Source organism: Chaetodon trifascialis, chromosome 9 (genome assembly GCF_039877785.1).
Source record: "Chaetodon trifascialis isolate fChaTrf1 chromosome 9, fChaTrf1.hap1, whole genome shotgun sequence".
In the NCBI taxonomy this organism is placed as follows: domain Eukaryota; kingdom Metazoa; phylum Chordata; class Actinopteri; order Chaetodontiformes; family Chaetodontidae; genus Chaetodon; species Chaetodon trifascialis.
This window is the reverse complement of record NC_092064.1, coordinates 12,266,866-12,291,270: the sequence shown is the minus strand read 5'-3', so window position 1 is coordinate 12,291,270 and position 24,405 is coordinate 12,266,866. Positions and strand designations below refer to the sequence as shown.

Sequence of the window (24,405 nt, the reverse complement as noted above, 5' to 3'; positions counted from 1 at the left end):
CCACTCGCTGCATTTCATTCTTGTACATTATGAAAAACAACTTCCACAGACACAGCTTGCCTGAGCTTGATAATCCATCACAGTAAACACAAAGCCTTAATTCGTTTTTGTCTAAGTTTCCCAGCTAATCATTATTTCATAGTGCCAGGTTTTCATATTAATTTGCACATTATGTTATGCTCTGCTTACTGTCAATCAAATGACACACACAGGAAGAAATAGAAACGTCCTCCAGGAAATAATCCCTCGTGAAACCTGCCAAATCATAAACTATATTGTTTTTTGAATTTTTAATAGTTTAGAAAGCAGGTAATTTAAAGCTAGTAAAATATTTAGAGTTTTTAATAAGTAAATGTTTTACTCTTTATCTATTTTGTATTTACACACGATATGCATGACAAAGCTGGAAAGTAGAGATGCTACAATACGTAGCTGTATCTTAAATGTGCACTTCAGTATTTTCTTCAACCTTGTGATGTCACACACAATATTTTCCTTCTCGACCCCGTCAGTGTTACCTGTACCTGTGGCAGTGGGGTTTCTCCTCAGGCCTTAAAGGCTTCCTGAACTCCCTCTGTCTAGGCATGCCCACCAATGTGCGGTGAAGACGATCTCCTGTAAATTGCTTTTTCGATCAGCTTTGACATCAATCTGCTCCCATGGGAATGGCATTCATGTGATGGCAGAGAGGAAGGTTTCTTTCCTTATGGATGTTGACAACCCCACTCAGCCTGGTTTGATCTGCAGAATTAACATAATATTACCGTACATACTGAACTGGCTGTGACAGCCAAAGAGGGATTGGCTTTCTGTACCACACATTGGCGCCAGTGAGGTTACTGCAGCAGCAGAAGTCAAAGACAAGGAAATAAAAGCTGTCGGAGGTCAAAATTTTGATATGCAGATCTGATGTCATGAATACAATTTGTGTAGTTTTGAAATGTATCAATAGATTATATCTTCCATTATCTGGATTATTTCACCACAGTAATTTACAGCATTAATGGATATTGGTGAGTTTGAGTCTCACTACACCAAATCTCTTGTAGTTTTTGTTTATTTACATGTAAACTCTCTTGTCTCATGTCGAAATAAAGCGTGATTTTTTCACAGATTTGCAAACACCCTGTCCTTCAGCTGTGGTGGAGTGAATATGTTCTATGTTCTGTAATAGTTGTTTTGATTCTACATAGCAACCCACGCAACTGTCACCTTTCATGTTTTTCCACTCGCTCTTTTCATCTCTACCAGGACAAAGATATCTCATCACATCCACGGGAGCCTTGTATATTCTGGACGTCCTGCCTGAGGATGGGCTGAATAACTATCGCTGCACCACACGGCACCGCTACACCGGCGAGACTCGTCAGAGCAACAGCGCACGTCTCATTGTGTCAGGTCAGTACTGCATTCAAACTGGAATCAGTTTAACTGCAAACACCGTACATTTGTCTTAGTGACCACGTAGAGAGTTTGCAATGTATACTGAGTCAGATGGAGGAAAAGGACAACAAAGATGCATATATTGGAGGCTTAACGTGGAGAATGCCGTAGATCATCCTTAAATATACTTAATGTTTAACTTGGATTTGGCATTTTAAAACAGCAAAAAATTATTTTCACCATAAAAATTTTATCCCCTATGAATTATGGGTCTACCTCAGAAATTTTGATTGATTTGCAGGGTTGTACAGCAAGACCAATGAATGCGTATGTCTGTCCAATCCTGTAATGCAGACCAATCCACTCTAAAGCCAACTATGAATTATGCAGCCCGTCCTGGAGCCAGTCAGTAACAAGTAAACAAACAAGGCAATGCAGGTTGTACCGTAGTGTCTGTTCTGTTGTAGCTTGTAGTTTGATAAATGAGGGTCATTTAACATGCTTTGCATTTCGGATGTAGATGGGTAAATGGATAGATAGATTGTGGGGAGTGATGAAATCCCTCCAGAAATTTTAGGAATACACTGTTTCTCTCTCCTCTCCCTCACATAACAAAATATACAGTGCACAGAACTGAATCTTGACCCCAAAAATCAATATTGGATTATACTGTCAAGCGCCTGGCAACGCTCACCACTAATTAACACTAAATTCTCTGCTCCTTCCAGACCCCACCAATGCTGAGCCAGGCATCTTGGATGGCTTTGACCACCGAGAGGTGATGATTAATCATCGGGTGGAGCTGCCCTGTAAGGCCTCAGGCTACCCAATGCCCAAATACCGCTGGCTGAAGGACAACAGCCCCTTGGAGCCTGACAGCCGCTTCCGCCAGACCATCACAGGGTTGCTGATAGAGAGTGCACAGCCCAGCGACTCTGGGACGTACGTTTGTGAAGTGTGGAACAGTTATGGCAATGCTGAGGTCATGGGACGCCTGTATGTCAAACGTAAGTTGTTTATTGTAAGGAGTGCTGCAGCCTCTGTATCATCTGCATATTGCTATAGTCAGTTGTAACTATCTAAACTAGCCCCAAAACAACTAATCAATCGTCAGTTAATTCATCAGTTCATCAACAAAACTAATTGAGAATAGCTCTGATAATTAGTTTGTTCGTTTATGTCATTTATCCAGCAAAGCATTTGCTAATTTGCTGCTCCTCAAATGTGAATATTTGCTTCTTATCTCTCGTTAAAATGCTAAAAAGACTGGGTCCTGGACTGTTGGGTGGAAAAACAAGCAGCTGAAGATGTCACCTTGGGCTCTTGGAACTTGTAGTGGGCACTATTTTCTGACACTTTTTAAACTAAATGATTAATCATAGCATTTTAACTGAAATAAATAAATAAATAAATAAATAAATAAATAAATAAATAAATAAATAAATTGTAGTCGGTTGCCCCCAAAATAAAACAAGGTGCTGTGAGTGGGTGGAAAAAGGAAGAACTAAAGAATCAAAGCGAGCAATACACATTGAGTGTTAGGTGGTTGTTTATATGTAAGAATTATGTTGAATTTCCAGTCTGTATTCACGGTATGCAAGTGAGACTGTGAGAGTGATAGCATTGATGATTTTAATAAGAAAAGTGGACATTACATATCAACTATCATTTTGCAGAAAAATGTCTCCTGAGGAAACCAATGATTATTAAACATCCTGATAATCTGTCATATTGTGCACATCAACATGGAGATCGACATTCATCAACAAAACACCTTCAAAGCAGCAGTCAAATGAGTAATTGTACTGCAGTTTGCTCATGTTAATTATTTTGCATTTTATAGGAGGGGATCAGCCAAATGGAGATTGTTTTTAAATCAAGTCTGCCTTATTTTATTAGATCAGAATTTACAAAATGACTTGATAAGTTGTTTTGTCTAAAATCGTCAGAAAATACCGAAAACAATTTCCCACAACCCAGGGTGACAAATTGCTTGCAAAACCCAAAGATATTAAATTTTCCCCTGTAGAAAACTGTGAAAACAAGCTAATATAACAGGCAGCCATGTTGTTTTGTTTGTTTGTTTATTTGTTTGTTTTACATTTTTCTTAAAAATTGCTTAAATGATGAATTGGTTATAATTGGAAATGCTTACAATCAACTATTAAATTAATCAATTAATAGTTTCAGGTCTAGTAGTTAATATAGTTCTTAGAACCTTTTCCTCTGAAATCTTATGTCCACTACCTCTGTTACTCTGTCTCTCTATCAGTCTTACTGTTAATAACACCCCGAAAAATTCCATGAATGCTCAATTTCTCCATGAAAGACACCATTTCTCTTATTTTTGTGTGCTTAGAGCCCTTGAAGGCAGTGGTCAGCCCTCGGAAGGTGAAAGGCAGTGTGGGTAGCAAGGTGTCTCTGTCTTGTAGCGTGGGTGGCTCAGACGAGTATGAGCTGTCATGGTACCGCAACGGAGAGATCATCTACCCCGGCAACAATGTCCGTTTTACTGGTCTCAACCGGGAAAACCTCATTATGGAGGGGATGTCGAAGAGTGACGGCGGAGCCTACCAGTGCTTCGCCAGGAAGGGCAAGATGTCCGCACAAGACTTTGTGCAAGTCATCCTCGAAGGTACGGTGTGTGCGTGAGATTTGCAGGGTGGAGCGCACACACAAATCCTGACCAACAGCCACAGTGTAGCAGCTGTCGCATGCATAATCAGTGAGTTAGCAGAAACAGGTTCAGGCCTTGGAGATCAATACAGGGTTATGTGTTAATGGCATCCTGCTGTGACTCTCTGCTATAGGCCGCCATTAGTATGATCATCCCAGACTTCACAGACTAATCCAAAAATACACGCACACGCACTCTTGAATCCAATAGCTTACCTTGGCCAGCGTTGCTCAGGCAACTGTCTCCTGTGGTCAGGGAGCTGTAAAAAGAAAATATTGATAATCTATAATCATGTGGAGCAGGTCTAGATTATCAGAAAGCAGCAGCAGGCAGACATAGACATTTCAAAAGCCGACCACTCTCACTGTTCATTATGAAAGGCATAGGATGCACAGGAAGTCTTGAGGAAAAGTCACGATTCTTACTTTCCTTTTGCTGCATTATTTTCTCACAAAAAAGAGGTTTTATGGCAACGATTTATGCCCTGACAGCAAATAGCACATCTTCTCAGGCGTCTTCCAAATGATTTAATTGTGTGTCCTCCAACAATTTGACAGAAGAAAGAACAAAGAACAGTTCTTCTTGCTAAAACAGGTTGTCGCTTGGTCAAAGTAAAACAATACTCTGGGTTTCATTTAATTTTTGTTCTCAAAAGACTCTTCTAGCTCTAATAATACACGGGAAATCCTCAGCAGTCATTTTGCGGAGATGACACTGCGCCTTGTTGTTTTCGGCCTGGGAATTGTTTTAGGTCCAACTTTCTTCTCTATGCTCGCCCACCCAAACAACAATCAGTCTGTTCACACATCCCTAACTGCCAGCATTAGATGAACTAAACAGGCTTTCACAGTCATCTTAATAACAAAGTCAGTCTCAGTCTCAGTTTTGATAATTGTGCCATTCGCAGTATATAAAGATGCTGTCAGCAGCCGAAGCCAAGGCCCTGGTTGGTCGATGGTCAGCTGGGTGAAACTCTACCTGGCTTTAAAACTTGCTGTAAATCAGTGCTTTTCTAAAACATCGTTATGCTGATGACACTTAACGTGTCTCATATTCTCCACGGCATTCATTTGCTCGACCCTGTTCCGCCTCGTCTCCCACCACAGATGGTACTCCAAAGATCCTGTCCTCCTTCAGCGAAAAGGTGGTGAACCCGAATGAGCCTGTCTTCCTGGTCTGCAACGTCAAGGGCACGCCCCCTCCCAGGTGCACCTGGTCGCTTGATGACGACCCCGTCATCAAAGACAGCCACCACCACCTGGGCCACTACGAGACCCACGAGGGCCACGTGGTCAGCCAGCTCAATGTCACACACACCCAGGTGCAGGACGGCGGGGTGTACCGGTGCACGTGCAGCAACTCGGCCGGGGTCGTGTACCACCAGGCTCGAATAAACGTAAGAGGTGCTTGTCAAATCAGCTCCTCCAAGAACAACAATACACATACCTGTCTGTCTCTCTGTATGACTGTCTCTGTCTGTCTGTCCAACTGGCTGTGTGGCACTTGCAGTACATGGGCGCCGGTCGATGTTTGGGTCTGATTTTTTCTTTGTTTCCTTTTACGTATGTGTGCTCTTATGATGTTTGGTTTTCCTCAGTATTTTTTTGTAGGAGTGTTCAGGATATTATCTGGAACATTAATGATATCGGTGGCCGTTAAGTGAACCATCCTATAGCTCATGCTCGCACTCCATCATTTCTTGGCTGTGACGTGACATACATGGACGCTGGGCAAATAAATTGAAATGTTTGCCATTTGCAGATTACTTTATCAGTTAACGTTATGAAGCAACTAGTAGCCAGATCCATGCTGCATAGCTAAGTTATAGCTAGCTGGCTAACCTTAGCCTATCGTAGGTTATTCCAGGATAAGACTGCATGAATCTTGCCTGATTTTGAGATGATTTTGCCGTGGCCAATCGCAAACCACAATCAGGTGTCTGCACTCATGTAGTGTGACATGTTAAATGACCCGTCATGCTACTGATAGCGAACAAGTTCTTTACCTATAAATCAGTTCACAGGCTGTTACAGACAGGTCCGTTTCCTTTTAAGTTTTCTCCACTGATTGATTTTTTTGTGTTCTGTTTTATTTCCTTTTTCTCTGCTCCTTGAATAATTTTGTAATATTGTAGCCTCGTCTATTCCTCTCCAAATTATTACTGTGCTTTCCTTACATGCCTGTATTTTTAGGTCAAATGAATTATCCTGGTTTGCTGCACATAAGCGTATCTGGATATTGGGTTCCAAAATGGGCTGGTTTGTAAATAGCCAGAAGAAAAAAAATATTTCTTCTGTTTGCATGAATAAATTTATCTATGGCTTGCTTTCGTGTGTGTGTGTGTGTGTGTGTGTGTGTGTGTTCATGTGTGTCTGTGTCTGCGTGTCTTTACTCAAGCAGCCAATTCAATTCCTCACGATCAGATGTTAAAGCGATTATACTGTTTCCATTTTATGAGACACAGAATGTATTAATGTTATGTGGGTGAGCAGCAAGAGCAGAATTATAAGTATGAGTGGTACAGTGTTATTTAAATGATCTGTTTTCCTTCAGATGGTTAGCACACTTTAATCTGTTTGTGATTTCACTGCCTCCCACTTAGAGTTAAGCCTAAGATCCTGTGGTAAAACAAACAAGAAAATCTTTAAACAACAGTTTCGTTGCATATCCAAGTATTTTGGTTGCAGGTACCACATGTGAAGCTGCAGAGAAAGACCTTTCTGTGTCTAAATACTAAATATATTTATAAAATCATGAGTCTGAAATTTAGTTTTATTTAGAAAAACACCAAAAATTATACAAACTCACTACTCTTGTGATTTGATGTCAATACCAGTATCCTTTGAATGTCTTTATAGAGGGTTCTCTCTCCTTCTCTGTCCCTTTCTAGGCCGCGCCAGCATTCGACCAATGAAAAACATCACAGCAATTGCAGGACGGGATGCTTTCGTTCATTGTCGCGTGATTGGCTACCCTTACTATTCCATCAAGTGGTACAAAAACTCAGCACTTCTGCCATTCAACCACCGACAGCGAGCGTTTGAGAACAACGGCACTCTGAAGCTGACCAACGTGCAGCAGGTGGATGCTGGCGAGTATAACTGCAAGGTGATGGTCCAACCCAACAAGATGGATTCCCAGAGTGTCCATGTTCGTGTGAGAGGTAAGTCCCATTGAGCTGTGTCAAATTACATTATCAAATATAAAGCTGATTTAATATACCTGGTGAGTCAAACAAGTCACCGCGAGGTTGTAAAGCGAGACATTACCTCCTGTTTTTGTCATCACATGAGGTAGATTACAAAATCAATACCACTCTCATATCTTCTCATTAAATATGAGGCGGCAGCTAGCAGCCTATTGGTTTATCTTAGCATGAAAACTGGAAACAGGGTGAAACAGCCCGTCTGGCCCCATTGCCGTATTTATTATTACATTCAAAAATGAACATTTTGGTGTGTATATATCAAAATGTTGAACTATTCCTTTAAAGTGTCACAATTTTGACTTAAGTCCAAAATCCCTTATTTGACTGACTGATTTATTTGCAAATGTAAGGCACATTCTGAGGCATTTCTTTTCTGCCTCCTGTCTACATATGCATCTTATGATTGACTCACTGCAAAATAAACAGATCCACTCACACAGAAATGGAGACAGTTATATCATATAGCATAGATCTCACCGGACCTCTAAATTAATCTGTCTGATATTCCTCCGTACATCAGGGTATCTAATGAAGACTCTATCAGCTGAGTGACTGATCTCCACTGAGATCTTACAGCTGTAATAGGTAACACTAAAAAGGTCTTCCCCATAATACCCCTTTTCCTTCCCTCTGTGCAGTATGCTAGGCTGTTGTCACTATATTACGCTTTCCAATAGAGCGATGGAAACAGAGAGGGAGAGAGAGTGAGAACTACAGAGAGAGCGATGATATAAAGCAACACTTCCCAGTGGTACTATAGCGAGCGAGTGCATTTGTTAATTTACTCTGCTCATGCTTAAAATGTGGAAGTGTCTTTGGGGATCCCTGAAGTCCATTATCTCCACTTTGTTGTGAATTAAATAAGGTCCTAAAGTGCTGCTTATTTCACTGTTATTTGAACTCACTGGACACTCAAACACAGATGACTTGTGTGATGGCTGGAGATTTCCCAGGGAAACACAGGCAATTTGAAAAGATCTTTTGATTGTATAACTGTGTTATATTAAGCCACCAGATTGACTTTGAACACATTTTTGTCTGAATACAAGCAATTCCTGTAATCAGGGCGTTAGATCGATGTGTAAAATAGTAGATTAATTTAGTATCCAGGCTGGAAGATGGGCAAGTATGTAGGTTAGTAGATCAATAGATGATTATTGACAGACAAGCTGCTTCTGGTTCACTTAGATTTCCTTTTCCCTCAACCTGAATGAGTCATCTCACGTTGTTTTTTTTTTTGCTCTGTTCTGTGTGCTCTTGTAGCTTCTCGTCCTGAGAGGACAAAATGTTCCAGCCTGAGAATGACGGGGAATTATTGCAGAATGCTTTGCTATTCAGGTCTTTTATGTTCCTTCAGTGACCTCTTTAAAGTGAGATAGTTAGAAGATTGTAAGATTACGCTGAGAAAATGACACAGTACCTGACACAGAATCCAGGGAATTAAGATGTTCTTTGAAACTCGCGACTGAAATCACATTCGGTCTTTGTCTCTTTTTCTCTCTCTCATCCTCTGTCTGCAGTCCCTCCCTACATTCAGCCCTTTGAGTTCCAGCGTTTCACCATTGGCCAGCGGGTCTTCATCCCCTGCGTGGTCATGTCAGGCGACCGGCCGCTGGACATCACCTGGCAGAAAGATGGCCGGCCAATCCCCGCCAGCCTGGGTGTGACTGTGGACAACATCGATTTCACCAGCTCACTGCGCATCTCCAACCTGACGCCCGACCACAACGGCAACTACACCTGCATCGCCCGCAACGAGGCTGCTGCTGTGGAGCACCAGAGTCAGCTCATTGTGAGAGGTGAGAAAGCACAGAGGAACAAATTATATATCTAATGGCACCTAGTGGACTACTATAATCTGTAGCATGTGTGCAGGTTTTCATTTTAAGCAGTCCCTGCAGTACCAAACATCACTTATTAGTTCCTCCTGTCCGGCTGAAGGTAAAATCGACTGGTGTAGTGTTTGGTATGAAAACCTACACACACAGGCTGCACTGAAGCAAAGACACCAAACAAATGTCACGCATCAATCTCAACTGGTATTTGTGTTTATGTGTACAGTTCCTCCTCAGTTTGTGGTTCAGCCTGAAGATCAAGATGGGATCTATGGTAAAACTGTGACTCTGAACTGCTCAGCTGAAGGCTACCCACCACCCACCATTGTATGGGAACACTCCAAAGGTACATTAAGTGCAGCACACATCACCCACTGCAAGTGAACCTGCCAGCTACAAGGGGAAACAAATCACACCTTTGAATTCAAACTCACAATAACAAAGCAGACTTTGGTCTCCGGAGTCACCAAGATGCTCTGTAATAACATTTTACGTCAACATCTGATTCAGGATTACGCCTCGGTATCTCAGACTTTCTGAAAGCTATGATGCATCACACTTGGTGCATAATAATATGAAGCGCTCGTAAAACAATCAAACATAGATGTCTCATGTCAGCTGAAGTCAATCATTTAAGGTGTCTCATCTCACAAGAGTTGAGTTCAATGACTTGAATTGTTCCTCTCTCTATTGTCCATCCCATGTGATCTGAGCACAGCATTAGGAGCTCAGTTTGTTATTGCTTAATGGCCACTGCTTAACTAAAGGAGACATACAGAACAACTCACTACAACAGTGAACACATTCAGTACAGAAACAGATCTTTTATCTGGAGTCGCATGATGTTTCTGGTCTATGCTCATCTGCACTGACTGAAGGTTGTAGTCTTTAGTTTCTAATGACCTCTGAATATTTTACCATTTTAAATCAGCACAAGTTATTTCCATACATGTAAAAGGGAAATGCATAACCATATGAAAATTATGTTTTTTGTTATAGTACAAAACAAAATAAAGAAGAGTTGTCATGTATTGTAGTTAAGAATTTTTCCAACCACAGTTTTGTGTGTGTCTCGTTGGGCCTTGCTGGAGGTAAGTGTTGTACACAGCTGATATGGTAGTAGTAGTGTTTCTGCAGGTGAGTGGGTTCCATTTGCTTCATCCACAGCCGGCACATATGTGTGTGAGTGCACAGACATACAAGAGCACACAGACATAGCCATCTGCACTGTAAACATGGGTTGGGGGCTTACAGGATTTCCACCTGCATCATTAGAGAATCATCAGAGAGGGAGCAACAGAGGAAAAACAGACAGACAGACACACAGACGCAGAGATAGGGCGTTAGCAGGCAGACATCCAGGGAGGCAGCAGGTGAGTTCAGCCACTTGAGCAGGGCAGATGAAGAGGGGCCCCAGGTGTTCGCTCCATCATCCATATAACCAGGGATGAAAGCTTCACCGACAGAAGGAGAGCAACCAATGAGGAGTGGTGCGTGAGCGTGAATGTGTGTGTTTGTGAGTGTGTGTGCACGCGCTAGGCCAGATGATCAAAGGAATGAAAGAATCAGATCTGTTTTTCACCCTTTGATTGGATTTGTGTGTGCGGATGTGCATGTGCCTTTGTGTGTGTGTGTGTGTGTGTGTGTGTGTGTGTGTGTGTGTGTGTGTGTGTGTGTGTGTGTGTGTGTGTCTGTGGATGTGAAACACACAGGCCTCATGCCTGATTAGTAATGTCTGACCAGTCCTGATCAGTACAGAGAGATCAGGCTGAGCAGTGTGTGTTTACTCAGTCATAGCGTTAAAAACAAGCTTTAGCCATTCAGAGAGAAGCTGACCAGGTCGCAGGTCAGTATTGTTGTTTTTTGGGGCCTCGTCACATCTTTCTTGTTGCTCTGTAATATGTTATAGTGCAGGATATCAGTCAAAGCAAACAGGCAATAAAAATCACTTCCCTCAGACAAAAATGTATTCAGGGTAGGTGGCTTGGGAAGCTATCATCTAAATGTGTTGTAAGCCAGAGTGCAGTTTGTCCAGAGAATGGCTGTCTGGCATGCTTTTACTGCAACAGAAGTACCTAAGAGCCAGATGAGTGTCTCTGGGAGATATGGAACAGTAAGTAAAGGTCAACTGCTATTAGCATAACGACTAGCACCATTTGGATATGCAAAATCCATAATTCAAGGAAGAACACATCTCCCTCTCTCTCTCTCTCTCTCTCTCTCTCTCTCTCTCTCTCTCTCTCTCTCTCTCTCTCTCTCTCCTCTCTCTCTCTCTCTCTCAGAGCCAGGGGAGCAGGAACAAAGTCACCACTTGACCCTTTGCTAGCCACGGCCACTTGACTGCATTTTAATTAAAAAGCAAAAACCCACAGCTCACTAAATAGCCTAATCTCTACACGCTAACTTTAACACGAGCTAATGCAATGTCTGGCTCAGTTCACACATGTGTTTAATACTACATGAGCAAGGTGGAATACAGTGCTTTCATCAGTATGAGAGTGGACTGCTCGAAAGCCTAATAATTCAGCGTCAGTGACATACAGATTTAAGGCTGCCTCTGCAGAATGAAATACTGTATTGTTTGACAATAGAACAAGAGTGATTATATCATTTTCTATTAAAAAAGATAGGTATTAATTACAGCACAGGCAGCAGGCCAGAATATGTCAAAGATGCCAAGTCCAATTATTTCTGCGATGCTTCAGCGATGGGAATCAAATGTGTCAGTCGTATTGGATTGTTGAGAAAAGACGTGCAAGCATTACCAGACAAATCCATGCCTTCAGGATTAGTCTGTCTTCAACTTAGATTACATTAGATTGTAATTTTGCTCAAAGGGCATTTACTGTATGTACCCATTCTAGCTATTTCTACTAAATCTATTAACTCAGCGTTCATACATGCAAAGCATAAACCCAGAGAGTCAACACACACACACACATACTGTAAATAGTCCGAAAAAGCTACAGTTTGCATGTTTGAATCTCACTGGCTTGTCCCAGTGTTGAAGGCCAGCAGCAATGCAAAGCCTCTCCGCTCTCCTTCTGCTCTGCCTGTTGTTCCTCTGCACCAATCTGCTGTCTTGTTAAACATGAGCTTTATGTCTGTTGTGATTGCATCACACCAGCAGCTCGGCCTGCTTCACTGTGCTCAGCAGCTGTTTGGCGGTTTAAGGATTTAGGCCTGGTGTTAAGAAACATGTTTACAATCCTCCCAAAATCTGACAGGCTTTGTCATCAAATCTGTAAACACTGCTGCATGGTCAAATGAATGCACACACACACACACACACACACACACACACACACACACACACACACACACACACACACACACACACACACACACACACACACACACACACAGGAGGAGGTCAGCTTACTGTTGAGCACTGCATTCGCATCAAACCTCTTTTTCAGATCAATATATAGGCATTTGTGTACATTTATACATACTGCATTGACTATATCTCTGCATACACCTCTCTATTTTCTTTCTTGACTGGTATTAGGTGCCGGTGTCCCCCAGTTTCAGCCCATCCCCCTGAACAGCGGCTCTCGTGTCCAGCTGCTGAGCAATGGTTCGCTGCTGATCAAACACGTGCTGGAGGACGACAGCGGCTTTTACCTGTGCAAGGTCAGCAACGACGTGGGAGCTGATGTCAGCAAGTCCATGTACCTCACCGTCAAAAGTAAGAGCCTGTATTTGATGCATGATCAATAACAGCTGATGGGCAGTAATCATTGTGTATTTTAATGTCTGGGTTGGTGCAGCAACAAGCAGCTGTTTAAAAAAGAATTCCCAGCTGCCAGATTGTAGAGATTGCACCAACTTAAGTTGACATTAGTTTTATGAAACATGGAAGGAAGGGAAGATGCTCATAAGGAGATTAAATTGACAAGCTTTGCAAGTGATGACAAACTGAGACTGGGACAGAGTTTGGATGCCTGTGATGAATACAAAACACTTTAGACGCTAAGCAAACGTTAAAGGGGTCATGATCCTGTCTTCACATGAAGTGTGTTTGGAGACAGATTTGCATAAATCATCCTTATTAGACCAGGAGTTACTGAGCATTTTTCTACCCAACGGATGCAGATGGCATATATTTCCCTTTCCTCTGCTGAGTATATGTAAGCATGTTTGTGTGTGTGTGTGCATGTGTGTTCTGTGCTCTCTCCAGCGGTCGGCATGTTAATGTCCCAGACTGCAGGTCTCCTGCCTCCAGTGAGCATTAGCATGTAGCTCCCCTATAGCGCTAGGAGTGGCCCCTCATTTTCATGGTGCTTAGATGCGAGTGGGGCTTATTTCCCCTTGCTTACGTTATCAAACTGGAGCACGAGGACCCCCGCTGACGGGCAGCCCTCTCTCTGTCTCCTTCTCTCTGTCTCTCCTTCTTTCTCTGAAATATAGAACACAAACATGAAAAACATGACTGCAGTCACAAGGAACTCATTAAACTTTGTGTTTTAAGTGAGTCTGATGGGATGGAAGTTGTAACTGACCCTGACCTCTGACCTTTCTGTAGAAAGGGACGGCAAAAAAATAATTTGTGTAGAACTCTCCTTCTGGATAAATCAGTACTTGTTATCATTAATATCAGCTGGCATGTCATGGATATTCATGTGTCACTATAATTAAGCCTCGCAGTGTACAAGGTTGGGAGCTGTCACTGTGTGAAGCTGTCACTTCTACAGCAGCAGGCTCTGAGATGCACATGCAGTCTGTGTTTTCATAGGTCAGTTTGCTGACTGTAGCACCCAGTTGCTATGCAGCACGTTGACCTATGGCTGTACTAACCTTTTTTCTTCCATTTTCTTCCAAGCAGAGAGCAAACACTGCGGCTGCAGCCACAATAGTCTCAACTCTCAGTAGCACATCTAAGTCTAAACACTCAAGCTTCTCATTTGCTCGCTCTTTGAATCTTAACAACAACCTGTATTTTATGTTGATAAAAACAAATCTACATCACTCTTATGTTTTGTACGAATACACTTCTTTACCTACTAAGATACGAACACAATGCAAGCCAGGCTACCTACAGATGTGGTCAGGCAGACCCGATCACATTCTGATCACAACCCATTTGCACCTTGCAGTGAGATGCATTTTTCCTTATCTGGAGCACGTGTGCAGATACAGATTGCATTTTAATACCAGGTGTAAATGGGGTCTTTGTGAGGTCGTGTTGCTGTGATGAGAGTCCACTGAGAAAATATACAGCTGCACAAAGGATATTAGAGTGTTTTGCCGAGTGGCTCCACACCAGTCGTCCCCATCCCTGTAAAACACTGAGATAGCTCTGTGTGTGTGTGTGTGTGTGTGTGTGTGTGTGTGTGTGTGTGTGTGTGTGTGTGTGTGCACGCGTGTGTGTCCACGCGTGTGTGTGTGTGTGTGTGTGTTGTCTATGGTGTGGTATTGAAGGGGAAGAGTAGTATGCACATGTGTCATGCAGGAGTTTATGAGCCTAATCAAGCCTGGTGCTCTGGCCTAGTTTCTGCTGTTGTGTGTACGTACAATTTACACACATGTGAAGAAGATCAGATGAATTTTTCAAGTGTATTTTCCTCTCTCTACTCCATTGCCATTGACACAAATCACACTGCTCCACCCTGTGGAGACCCCTTCTGTCGTTGGACACTTGTGTGTGTTTGTGTTCGGAGGAGATGAACAACAAAATACCTGCAGTATAGGACATAGTAGAGAGATCTGCAGTTTATGTATATATACGTTTGCTTGTGCGCATCTTGAGTTTCGCTGGTCTTTGTAGTTAGTTGTATCATCTAGCATAGTAGAGGAGAGAGAGAGAGAGAGAGAGAGAGAGAGAGAGAGAGAGAGAGTGTGTGTGTGAGAGGGTTGACCCACCAAACACACTCTGCTGTTGCTCAAGGCTTCAGTTTCATGTTGGTCTATCAAAGGGAATTTTGACAGCTCTGGTGTTAAATAATGTAAGCTTACTTCTCGTAACTAGTAGTTTCATTAACATGAACAGTGATGGTAACATTATTTACAGCTTCTATTATTTATGTCAAAGACATATTTTCCTTCAGATGAAATTATATTTATTATCTTTATCTTAATTGAAAATAAATTATGAGTCATTTCTCACTTAGATTACATTTTCTTTCTGACTACAAAGTGAAGTTGGATAGTAAATGTCTCTTCAATCACTAACTATACACATAGTTCATTCCTTGCCAGTCAATTGTTCCCTTACGGGTTAAATACACACTGAACACATACAGGATATATTTTTACTGCCAAAAATTTCTGACACACCTGCACGGAGCCTCCTATCCCACCCCTTCTTGTCCCTTCAGGAAATATGCAATCATGCATTTACATTAATTGATGCCAATTCAACCAATCCTGGCAAGTATCGCCAACAACTTGTAATTTTGTCTAGTTCTGTATCTTATTCAGGACCAACATTATCTGATTAAAGTTAGTTCTGAATGCAGAATTAATTATGTGTTTGTTTTACTGAGCCTTTGTTGCACATAGCGATGTCAGTAATTTCGCTTTTGATAGCCTGACACCCATTAACCAGTAACTAACTGGTCAATTTTGAGCTGAGGAGCACACACTCCCAGTCAGCACTGATGAAGTGACAGGTGGATGTGATGTAGCTTTTGTTTGTGTGAGCTGACTAGTCAGAGCTTGTCTTCTCTGGCTAGCTTTCAGCTCACCCTCTTTCTCCTCTTTTTTAATGCATTTAGTCACAGTAGCTCACAATAGCATAACGTCGAGGTACAGAACTAACATTAGCTCTTTGAATCCCTCACCGTCTAAGACACTGATTGACAAGATATCAGTCTCATGGTCTCGGACCAGCGTGCATCACACTTTTTCCTCCGAGCTAGCAGCAACATGATCTTTGGCTGTGAGCCATCCTCGAACGTGGCAGCCAGGTGTTTCTAATGTAGCACAGCACAGTGCTAGAACTACTGCTAAATTAAAGAATAGTGCACATTTTTTTCCTCAGACTGCTAGCTCTTCGTTGCAAATTAGGCCGACTTGTGTAATCAGTCAGAAATACAGTAACACAAATAACATGAAATAGAAAATATTGTTGTAAATCTGCAGCTAGTAAATTTTTGCCACAGTAATCACAAAAATCTAAAAGTATCTGATGGTTTGCAAATATCTCCAGATCTAATTCACAACTAAAACAAATGACAAGTCTCATTAATGTTGTGGCTAACATCAAGTTAGCAATTCCTTCATGACATCACCAGAATATTTCATCATTAGCAAAATTGAGTATGGATTAAACACATGTGAGTACGATTCTCATTTTTTACTCTGACCATTTACTCCTGTATTATGTTTCTCTTCCATTGTGAACACCGCTTAAGTAATTTATGACTCAGTTAGCATTGACGTGACATCTTCACAGCTAGAATAATTCACATTACAGGAAACAGCTGTAAGTTCTTTGGGCCTATGATAATACTCTGTGCTGTCCTTCCTCTGCTGCCATTGGCTGCTCAGTCATTACATGTTGGCTCAGCCACATGCTTGTCACTCATCAACAGATCGCATTTCATGCCCTTTAAACCCCAAACTGTACTTGTACACTCAAGATGCTTTCTGTAAATGTGTACTTACTCGCATGAGTGGTCGGAAAAAGAGAGACCATTATTGTGTCCTTACTCTCCACCTCTCAGTGTTGTGTGTTTTCATATATAACTACACATTTCTTTTCATTTTTAAGCACACAGTATGATTGCTATCATACGTACTGTTATCATACTTCTCACACATACATCTGTTTTTTTTTTATGTATCCATTCTGCTTACATGTGTGTGATTGTGTTTGTGTGTGCGTGTTGCTAGACGCTGAGTGCGTTTCAGCCTCATTTAAATCTGTCAATACTTCAATTAGAACTCCATGAAGGGGCTCGAGGGAAGAGCAGTCCACATGTTTGTTCGCTTTATTTGCTCTCTCTGGCTGTCTTTGTCTCTTACATTTGCAGTTAAGAGAGAAAGATTAAAATGATAACACATTATTTGTCTCGTTTTACATCCTCATTCTTTGCTTGCAGCTGTGTGTGTCCTACAAGTGTCTTAATCACCCATTGCCAACAGCAAAGCATACATTTATTTACTATTTACAGATTTGGTTTTTTTTTTTAGCTTTTTGGGTTTCTGGATTTGAAGCTGTGGATATCTCCACATGCTGGAGCCACTGAAAGAGTTTATAGGGTTTTTTTTTTTTATTTATCCTCAAACATCAAAACAAAAGAGGAGGGATGAGAAATGGATTAAACAGTAGGTTTGTTTGCTCTAATGTAAGCTGCAAACATTAGCATGCTGGACTAACTGGCTTGCATGTAGCTTAAATCTTTTAGCGTGATATCATGTAGGCCAACCACATGACGCGACTAAGTGCATGTTCAAGACACCCTTTATAGATTCCTCATTGTAAAATGAGTCAACTGGAAACATCAAAAATCAGACAGAGACATTGTTTTCAGGCATTAATGGAGTCAGCGTTACTTTAATTAGCTAGCTACAACTGATAAAACCTGCCAGCAATGGTTGTTATTAACCCGGCATAATCAATGCTTACTGGCTAGAACTGAGAAGCTGCTTTTGTCTGAAATCAGAGATTTATTGTTTCAGAAATAAAAAATACAAATTTCAGTGGTAAATCGTTCTTTTCACATAACACTGTAACTTGAAATATGTGCTGTCGAGAACAAAGAACATTAATAGTACTACTATTAAATAGTTACCAATTTATCTTCTCTCCCTTGATTAATCAACAATTTGTTTTAGCTCTAATTTACTCTTAATTAATTTCACCACCAAGGAAATTTAAGTTAAGAAGTGTCAGTTTCCATCTAAGAAATCTTGTACGAGGCTACTATTGGTGCAAATAGTGCTTCCTTACTATACAGCATTTAACCCATATTGTCCTCCATGCTGTTCAGCGACCAAAGTCAGACATTACGAGAGGAACCTGACTAATGTGGTCAAAGGATGAGAAAGGATCTACCTCTCTCTATGTTTGTTCCCATATCTTTTCCTTCTAAACCTCCTTCACCTCCTGTCTGCACCTTTTTGTCTTTGTTCCCCCGTTCCCTCTCTCTCTACCCCCTCAGCTTTCTCTGTCTCCCTTGTCTCCCCTCTTCCCACTCACGCTCTCCTCTACCCGCCTGTGTTTTATTACCAGGCCCCTGTAATATCGCTGGATATTAAAAAATATACATCAACCGAGCAATTATGGGCTATCAAAAAGAATAGGTTTAGCCCGGGGCCCTGCGAGTGCTGCACAGTAGATGCATTGAGATGAGATGAGAAGGAAGCGAGTGAGGAGGCTCACCTCGGCTCGAGCCACTGAAGCACAACCAAGATCGGTGGAGATTGTAGAACATTTTAGATGCTGCAGTCTACATCACATGGTAGCCATCTTGAATGCATGAAATTTGGCATGTTTCATTCACACACACACACACACACACACACACACACACACACACACACACACACACACACACATTCCATATCACAAACAGATTAAAACATTTCCAAATGCACACAGATATATTCATCTCTGAATATTCATACACAGGAACATACTGCACACACACATCCATACAAACAATCACAAGTGACAGATACTGTAATCATATAAAAACAAGTACACACAGACTCACACACTCATACACACACTATTGTTCGTGCTCTCTCGAGCTCTTTCGATGAGCGAATGTGAGCTTCGTTGATGTTAACTTGCACTGCCAAGGCCTCAGATTTAGATGGAGAAAATAGCCCCTGTTAAGGAGCAATAACATTTAGAGAAGGGGCTGAGAAGACTCTTTTAATAGGACTCACTTAAAATTCATAGTTGCTATGCAAAATAAATCAGCGATTTCCTGCGCGGGGGCAGTGGGAAAGGGGATGATGGTGTGGGGAGCGAGGGAGAGGGAGGAGCTGCGAGTGAATAAGAGATGAGGTTTAAACGTTGGCAGTCCCAAGTCTGACACATTCCATCATGTCGGGGGTGGGCGGGGGTTGAGGGGGCACGTACGTACACACACACAAGCACACACAGGCCTCGTACATGCACACAAACGCACATACATCTAGTGCCCCCTTTGGATTCTTGTTGGCTCTATCAAAGAAGTATTCGTGTTTGATTCGTGTTTGTGTGCGCGTCTATGTGTCTCTATAGATATAAATTAGAGATTGAATGATAGAGCATGGCCACTATTATTGTCATTATCACCTTATCACACATATACTGATATCAGTGTAAAGACTTTGAAAGACATGTTTGAGGTCATTTAAAATTATTAAATTGTGTTTCCACTGAATAATCTTCTTCCAGAGAACACTTACAAGTTGTTTCTAGTCATGCTAGTAGCATGGCTGTAGGCATGTCAGTGTTGGTCTGTCTGCTGGTCAGCCGGTCGGTCAACCACTTTGGTGAGATTTTTCAACAAGCACGCTGTTATGAACTTGGTATGGATATACATGAAGCTCATACGATGAATGCTACTGACTTTTCTTCTAGTGCCTAGTGATCGTATCATGATTGGGCATCCTTGAAGGGCTCAGTTGTTCACGAACAAGAACGGAGTGAGATTCATCACTTTGTGTGCACATGATTGTATAAAGGATATAACTGCACGGGCTCAGGAACACTTCATAAAACTAAACTTCTTTGAAATCAGGCTTGTATGTACCACTGAAATAAGAAATAAAAGAGCAAGACAATCTGTAGCATTTTTTCCGCCTGATTGGCTGCAGAATGGGTGAGGTTTAACACATCAGGGTAATTCAAACACTGTCAGGCAAGTTGCCATTCACACAAGTACAGTATAATAAATGATTCATTATAAATTCAAGTACTTTAATTGACTTGTGATTGTCTAACCCTCCTGGCACTCCTAGTACGAGTGAAACTGCACCAGACACTTGTGTGAAGCCAAAGCAAATGATTACAAAGTTATCTGTAAACACTGTTTGACCCAGGGGAATGCTGTATGTGTGGGGAGGCGTGTGTGTATTTCTAAAGAGTGTTTGTGTGTGTCAGAGCTCCTGTTTTTGTTTGCATCTATTTGTGCATGTGCATCCCTATGATTTTTTTATGTTGTCAGTGTGTCTGTACTTGCATACTGTACAAGCATGCAAGGCCAGTACCTCTGTATTTGTCTTTGTGTATTTCTGAACATGCATGGGTGTGTGCATGCTTCTGTCCTTATTCGTGCATGTCTGTATATGTTTAAATGCGTGTGTGTCTGTGTGAGACAACAGCACGGCCAGCGGACTTGTCTGCTGCGTATGAATAATCAAAGTGGTCTTTCTCATCATTAAATCATTGCTGTCCTGGTGGGAGCCTGAGGAGGGAGATGGAGTGAGAGAGCGAGGGAGAGGGATCATAGTTAGCGCTGCAGGGGTACATGCTCTCTCTCTCCTCCATCGTGTAGTGTGGCTGAGATGTGTCATGAGCACAAGTCTTTTCTTCTCTCTGTGCTCGCCCATTTAGCTCCCCCAGACACAGCCGCTCTCATGCACACACATTCATACATATGCACGTACAGTATAACACTCATACCAGTGCACACAGACACATTATTCTGGAGCGTACAGACATTCGCACACCGACTCAAACACACATATCGTTTCTCGGCTTGGAAGAGAAGGCCTCCAACCTCTACTGCACAAGTATCTGCCACATGTAGCTGCCACTGCTGTCCTTTCCAGAGACACAGTATTCACCATAGCACATATGTACATATACTGGAAACCCTATAAATGGTACTAAACAGTGCAGTGTCAAATGTAAATAAAGATGAATTGATTCATCGCTCAGCAGAAAATCAACAATTTAAATAGCCGGTGAGTTATTTAAAGCTGCTACTATTAGTATTTTTATGTCAACAATGGATCAAATCCCTATGTGTCATGTAAAAGGAGTCACTCATATTGACAAACCCACAGAGAATCATTGCTGTTCACTTCAGCTCTGCATAGCTTTAAAGCATCTTCGTCCTCATTGTTTCGGTTTTCTGGCCCACACCTGTAGTGTTTTGATTCACTTTCACCGTTCTCATCATTAGCATTTAAAGCAGCACCAGACAGCTGTTTTCAAACCCCACTGTGCGCTACCTGCCCAGTAACAAACAGCAGACTAATTTAGCAACTAGCTGGTGAACAAAGTGGAGCATTTAGCAGCTAAAGAGACGAACATTTCCCTCAGGAGCTGGTGGAAATGATACAAGAACTACCAGAAGAGTGGAGGTGGACAGAAACAGGAAGAATGATATAACAACGTCACTTGGTTTCACTACCCCCAACTGGGCAAAACGTCAATTCATATAGCTTTTAAGTATTTTGTGAAGTGAAATCATTGTAAATTGAATATTTCTGGGTTTTCTTTGGTCTCTGAGACACTGTGATGGGTGTTTTTCACTGAATTTGGACTAATGATAAAAAGAATCATTAGTGCCGACCTTAATATAATGTCTCCAGAAATGGTTGGCTGCAAACAAATAAACTCCTGCGGTGAATTATAATCAGGTCAGAATTATCTAAATGTTAAGTGTGTCATCTACTGATCACAGGGTTGGTGGTTTAATATCCACCTCATCCCGTCCACGTTGCATTCCTAAATTACCCTTCCTTAGCTCAGCATGGGGAGGGTCGAATCAGGAAGGGCGTCCAGTATAAAAAAGCCTGGTGTTTTTCCAGCCTGACTGCTGCACAGCGATGAACAGTGTCGAACTGCTTTGCCTCACTGAGATTTCCTCAGGTTTATAAGCCATCACCTGGCAGCCATCAGATCATCTGAATAGTTTTACCTGCATTATAACATCCCAAAAAATGAATGAAGATAATGTTCATAATGTCCGTGCTGATAGAGTTTAACATATTCTTTCAGGCTGCTCAAACTGCAGAAATTAATATGGTGTAATCCACTTCAGGAGCTTCACACTTTAGAGATCATTATGCCGTGAATAGCACCTGAAAGTCTCAGTGAGTGTTACAATCAGGAGACAGCTTCATGCAAGTAGAGAGACAAAGACAGAATGAAAGAAAGTGTGAGTACAGACTGTGAGTAGTCTGGGTGAGAGACTTTTACAGCAGATACTCATCCTGCTGAACGACACACACACAGACACACACACGCGGGTTAGATGTGTTGCTAATGAGCCTGGTGTGCGGTTACGGCGTAGAGCCAGACTGGCTCCACGCTCAGACCGATGGGAGTTCAGTCAGGAGTCACCACTTTCTTCTCCGTTCCTCCACCTCATCCTCAGAAAGCAGCATGTTACCGTTCGCTGTCATTATCAAAGCAGGTGCAGGCTTACCTGAAGGGCTCCTTTTCAATCTCAAAGTATTGCGGGAGACAGGGAGACTCAAACATGAGTTCATGACGGTCCCTGGAGTGTTTAAATGGTTGTCATAATTGTCAGAGAAAAAGAGAAAAGGCGTTTTCTCAGTACAAGACAAGACACACAGTCAGAGAATTTATGTGTGCTGTGTTTTTCAAAATATAATATGATATCTCATTTTTTTGGAATAAAAAGATTAACACATAGCACAACAAAGCAGTTATTTAAGTGATGCTTAGTGATGAATATTGGCTAACATCTCACTGATATCATTGTCTTATTTTCTTTCTATTTTCTTGCTCTTCTTCCTCTCTTCCCCTAAACCTCTGTCCCCTTCATCCAGTCCCAGCCATGATCACCTCCTACCCCAACACCACTCTGGCCACGCAGGGCGAGGAGAAGAGGATGAGCTGCATCGCTCACGGGGAGAAACCCATCATGGTGCGCTGGGAGAAGGAAGAACGCATCATCAACCCAGAGACCAGTCGATACGTGGTGACGGTCAAAGAGGTGGCCGATGAAGTCATCTCTACGCTGGTGGTGAGTGCTAAGTTTCACATTAACACAAATATGTATTTAGCACACAGCCTTCAGTTATTTTTCATCCATTCAGACAGATGGAAAGCAGGGAGGGAGAAAGAGTCGTGCTCAGACACATTCACATAATCTTAAATTCCTCAAGTAGAGTATAAAATATTAAAGAGCTCCCTTTCAGTTCAATTTAATGGTTATTAAAACACAGTATGAACAAGTACATGTGTAATGCAGTAATGTAAAATCGTGAAGAATATGTGCCCTGAAGTGATGTAGTAGTGAAGTGTCTCACATAGGTTAGGATGAAGGGGATTTGTCCCCCTCTCCAGTAAAGGACAAGAATATAGAAGCTGAGTTGTAATTTTAGATTCCTGACTGACAGGCCCACTCTCTACCCACCTTAATGCCCTGCATGTGGTGTGCGTCTCTGTAGATTATGCCTACAGTTCGTGAGGACTCAGGTTTCTTCTCCTGTCATGCCATCAACTCCTTCGGTGAGGACCGAGGCATCATACAGCTCACAGTGCAAGGTGAGCTCCCGCTCGTCTCATATTCAGCTCAGCTCTCGGTAGGTGTTTTTCAGTGTCTCTGTGTGGAAGACGGCAAAATTCCTTCCTGGAATTGTAAAGTTTTCTATCATTAATCAGTTTAATTGCTGCACAGTGTGACTCCTGCTCTTTGCAGTGCTAACCATAATTTCTCACTGGGAAAAACAGAGAGAGATTCCTCTGTCTGGTCGGCCTGCCGTGCAGTTCTTTGAGGACTACCACTCTAACACTCTCTCATGCCCACACTTTCCCTCAGAACCACCCGACCCACCGGAAGTCGAGATCCGAGAGGTTAAAGATCGGACCATAGCTCTCCGCTGGACCATGGGCTTTGATGGCAACAGCCCCATCACAGGATATGATATTGAGTGCAAGAACAAATCAGGTAGACACAAGTTCAGGAAACACAACATCATGTAATCCCAGAAAGTCTCGATATAAGATATAAGAAATCAGAAATGCTACAATGCATCGCTCACAGTTTATTCATCCCTATCTGCCTCTGTTCCTTCTAGCGTCATGGCTATCAGCCCAGGTAACCAAAGATGTGTCACCGCAGCTCAACCAGGCCACTATTATTGACCTCCACCCTTCGTCCACTTATAACATCCGCATGGTCGCCAAGAACATCATTGGCAACAGTAACCCCAGCAATGAGCTCACCATCACCACCGATGAAGCAGGTTACTGAACTTCTCACGATACTGTGCTTGCATAATAAAATTAGCCGCTCACAAAAAAAAACAAAAAAAAACACATTATGACTTAAAAGGATTTTAAATCTGCAAGTCAAAGTACAGCGTAACTGGGATAATTTTTCATAAAATAAAGTCTTAACACTCTAAGACTTTTTCACTCTGCTCTTTAGAAA

The 24,405-nt window shown here is 42.0% G+C and overlaps 2 protein-coding genes across 4 annotated transcripts in view; one reads left to right on the top strand and one right to left on the bottom strand.

The window, feature by feature from the left end:
* Window positions 1-24,405, top strand: part of dscamb (Down syndrome cell adhesion molecule b) — a 129,078-nt gene that overhangs the window by 74,401 nt on the left and 30,272 nt on the right. For both annotated transcript variants that reach the window (XM_070970770.1, XM_070970769.1), the window contains exons 4-15: window positions 1,252-1,398; window positions 2,112-2,390; window positions 3,743-4,018; window positions 5,167-5,463; window positions 6,951-7,223; window positions 8,789-9,067; window positions 9,330-9,449; window positions 12,615-12,794; window positions 22,796-22,992; window positions 23,420-23,516; window positions 23,791-23,919; window positions 24,050-24,217. In XM_070970770.1, coding sequence (XP_070826871.1) covers window positions 1,252-1,398; window positions 2,112-2,390; window positions 3,743-4,018; window positions 5,167-5,463; window positions 6,951-7,223; window positions 8,789-9,067; window positions 9,330-9,449; window positions 12,615-12,794; window positions 22,796-22,992; window positions 23,420-23,516; window positions 23,791-23,919; window positions 24,050-24,217 — 2,442 coding nt within the window. The remainder of the gene's footprint in view (window positions 1-1,251; window positions 1,399-2,111; window positions 2,391-3,742; window positions 4,019-5,166; window positions 5,464-6,950; window positions 7,224-8,788; window positions 9,068-9,329; window positions 9,450-12,614; window positions 12,795-22,795; window positions 22,993-23,419; window positions 23,517-23,790; window positions 23,920-24,049; window positions 24,218-24,405) is intronic.
* The window catches only part of vmp1 (vacuole membrane protein 1), a 198,003-nt gene that overhangs the window by 151,156 nt on the left and 22,442 nt on the right, over window positions 1-24,405 (bottom strand). The window lies entirely within an intron of this gene.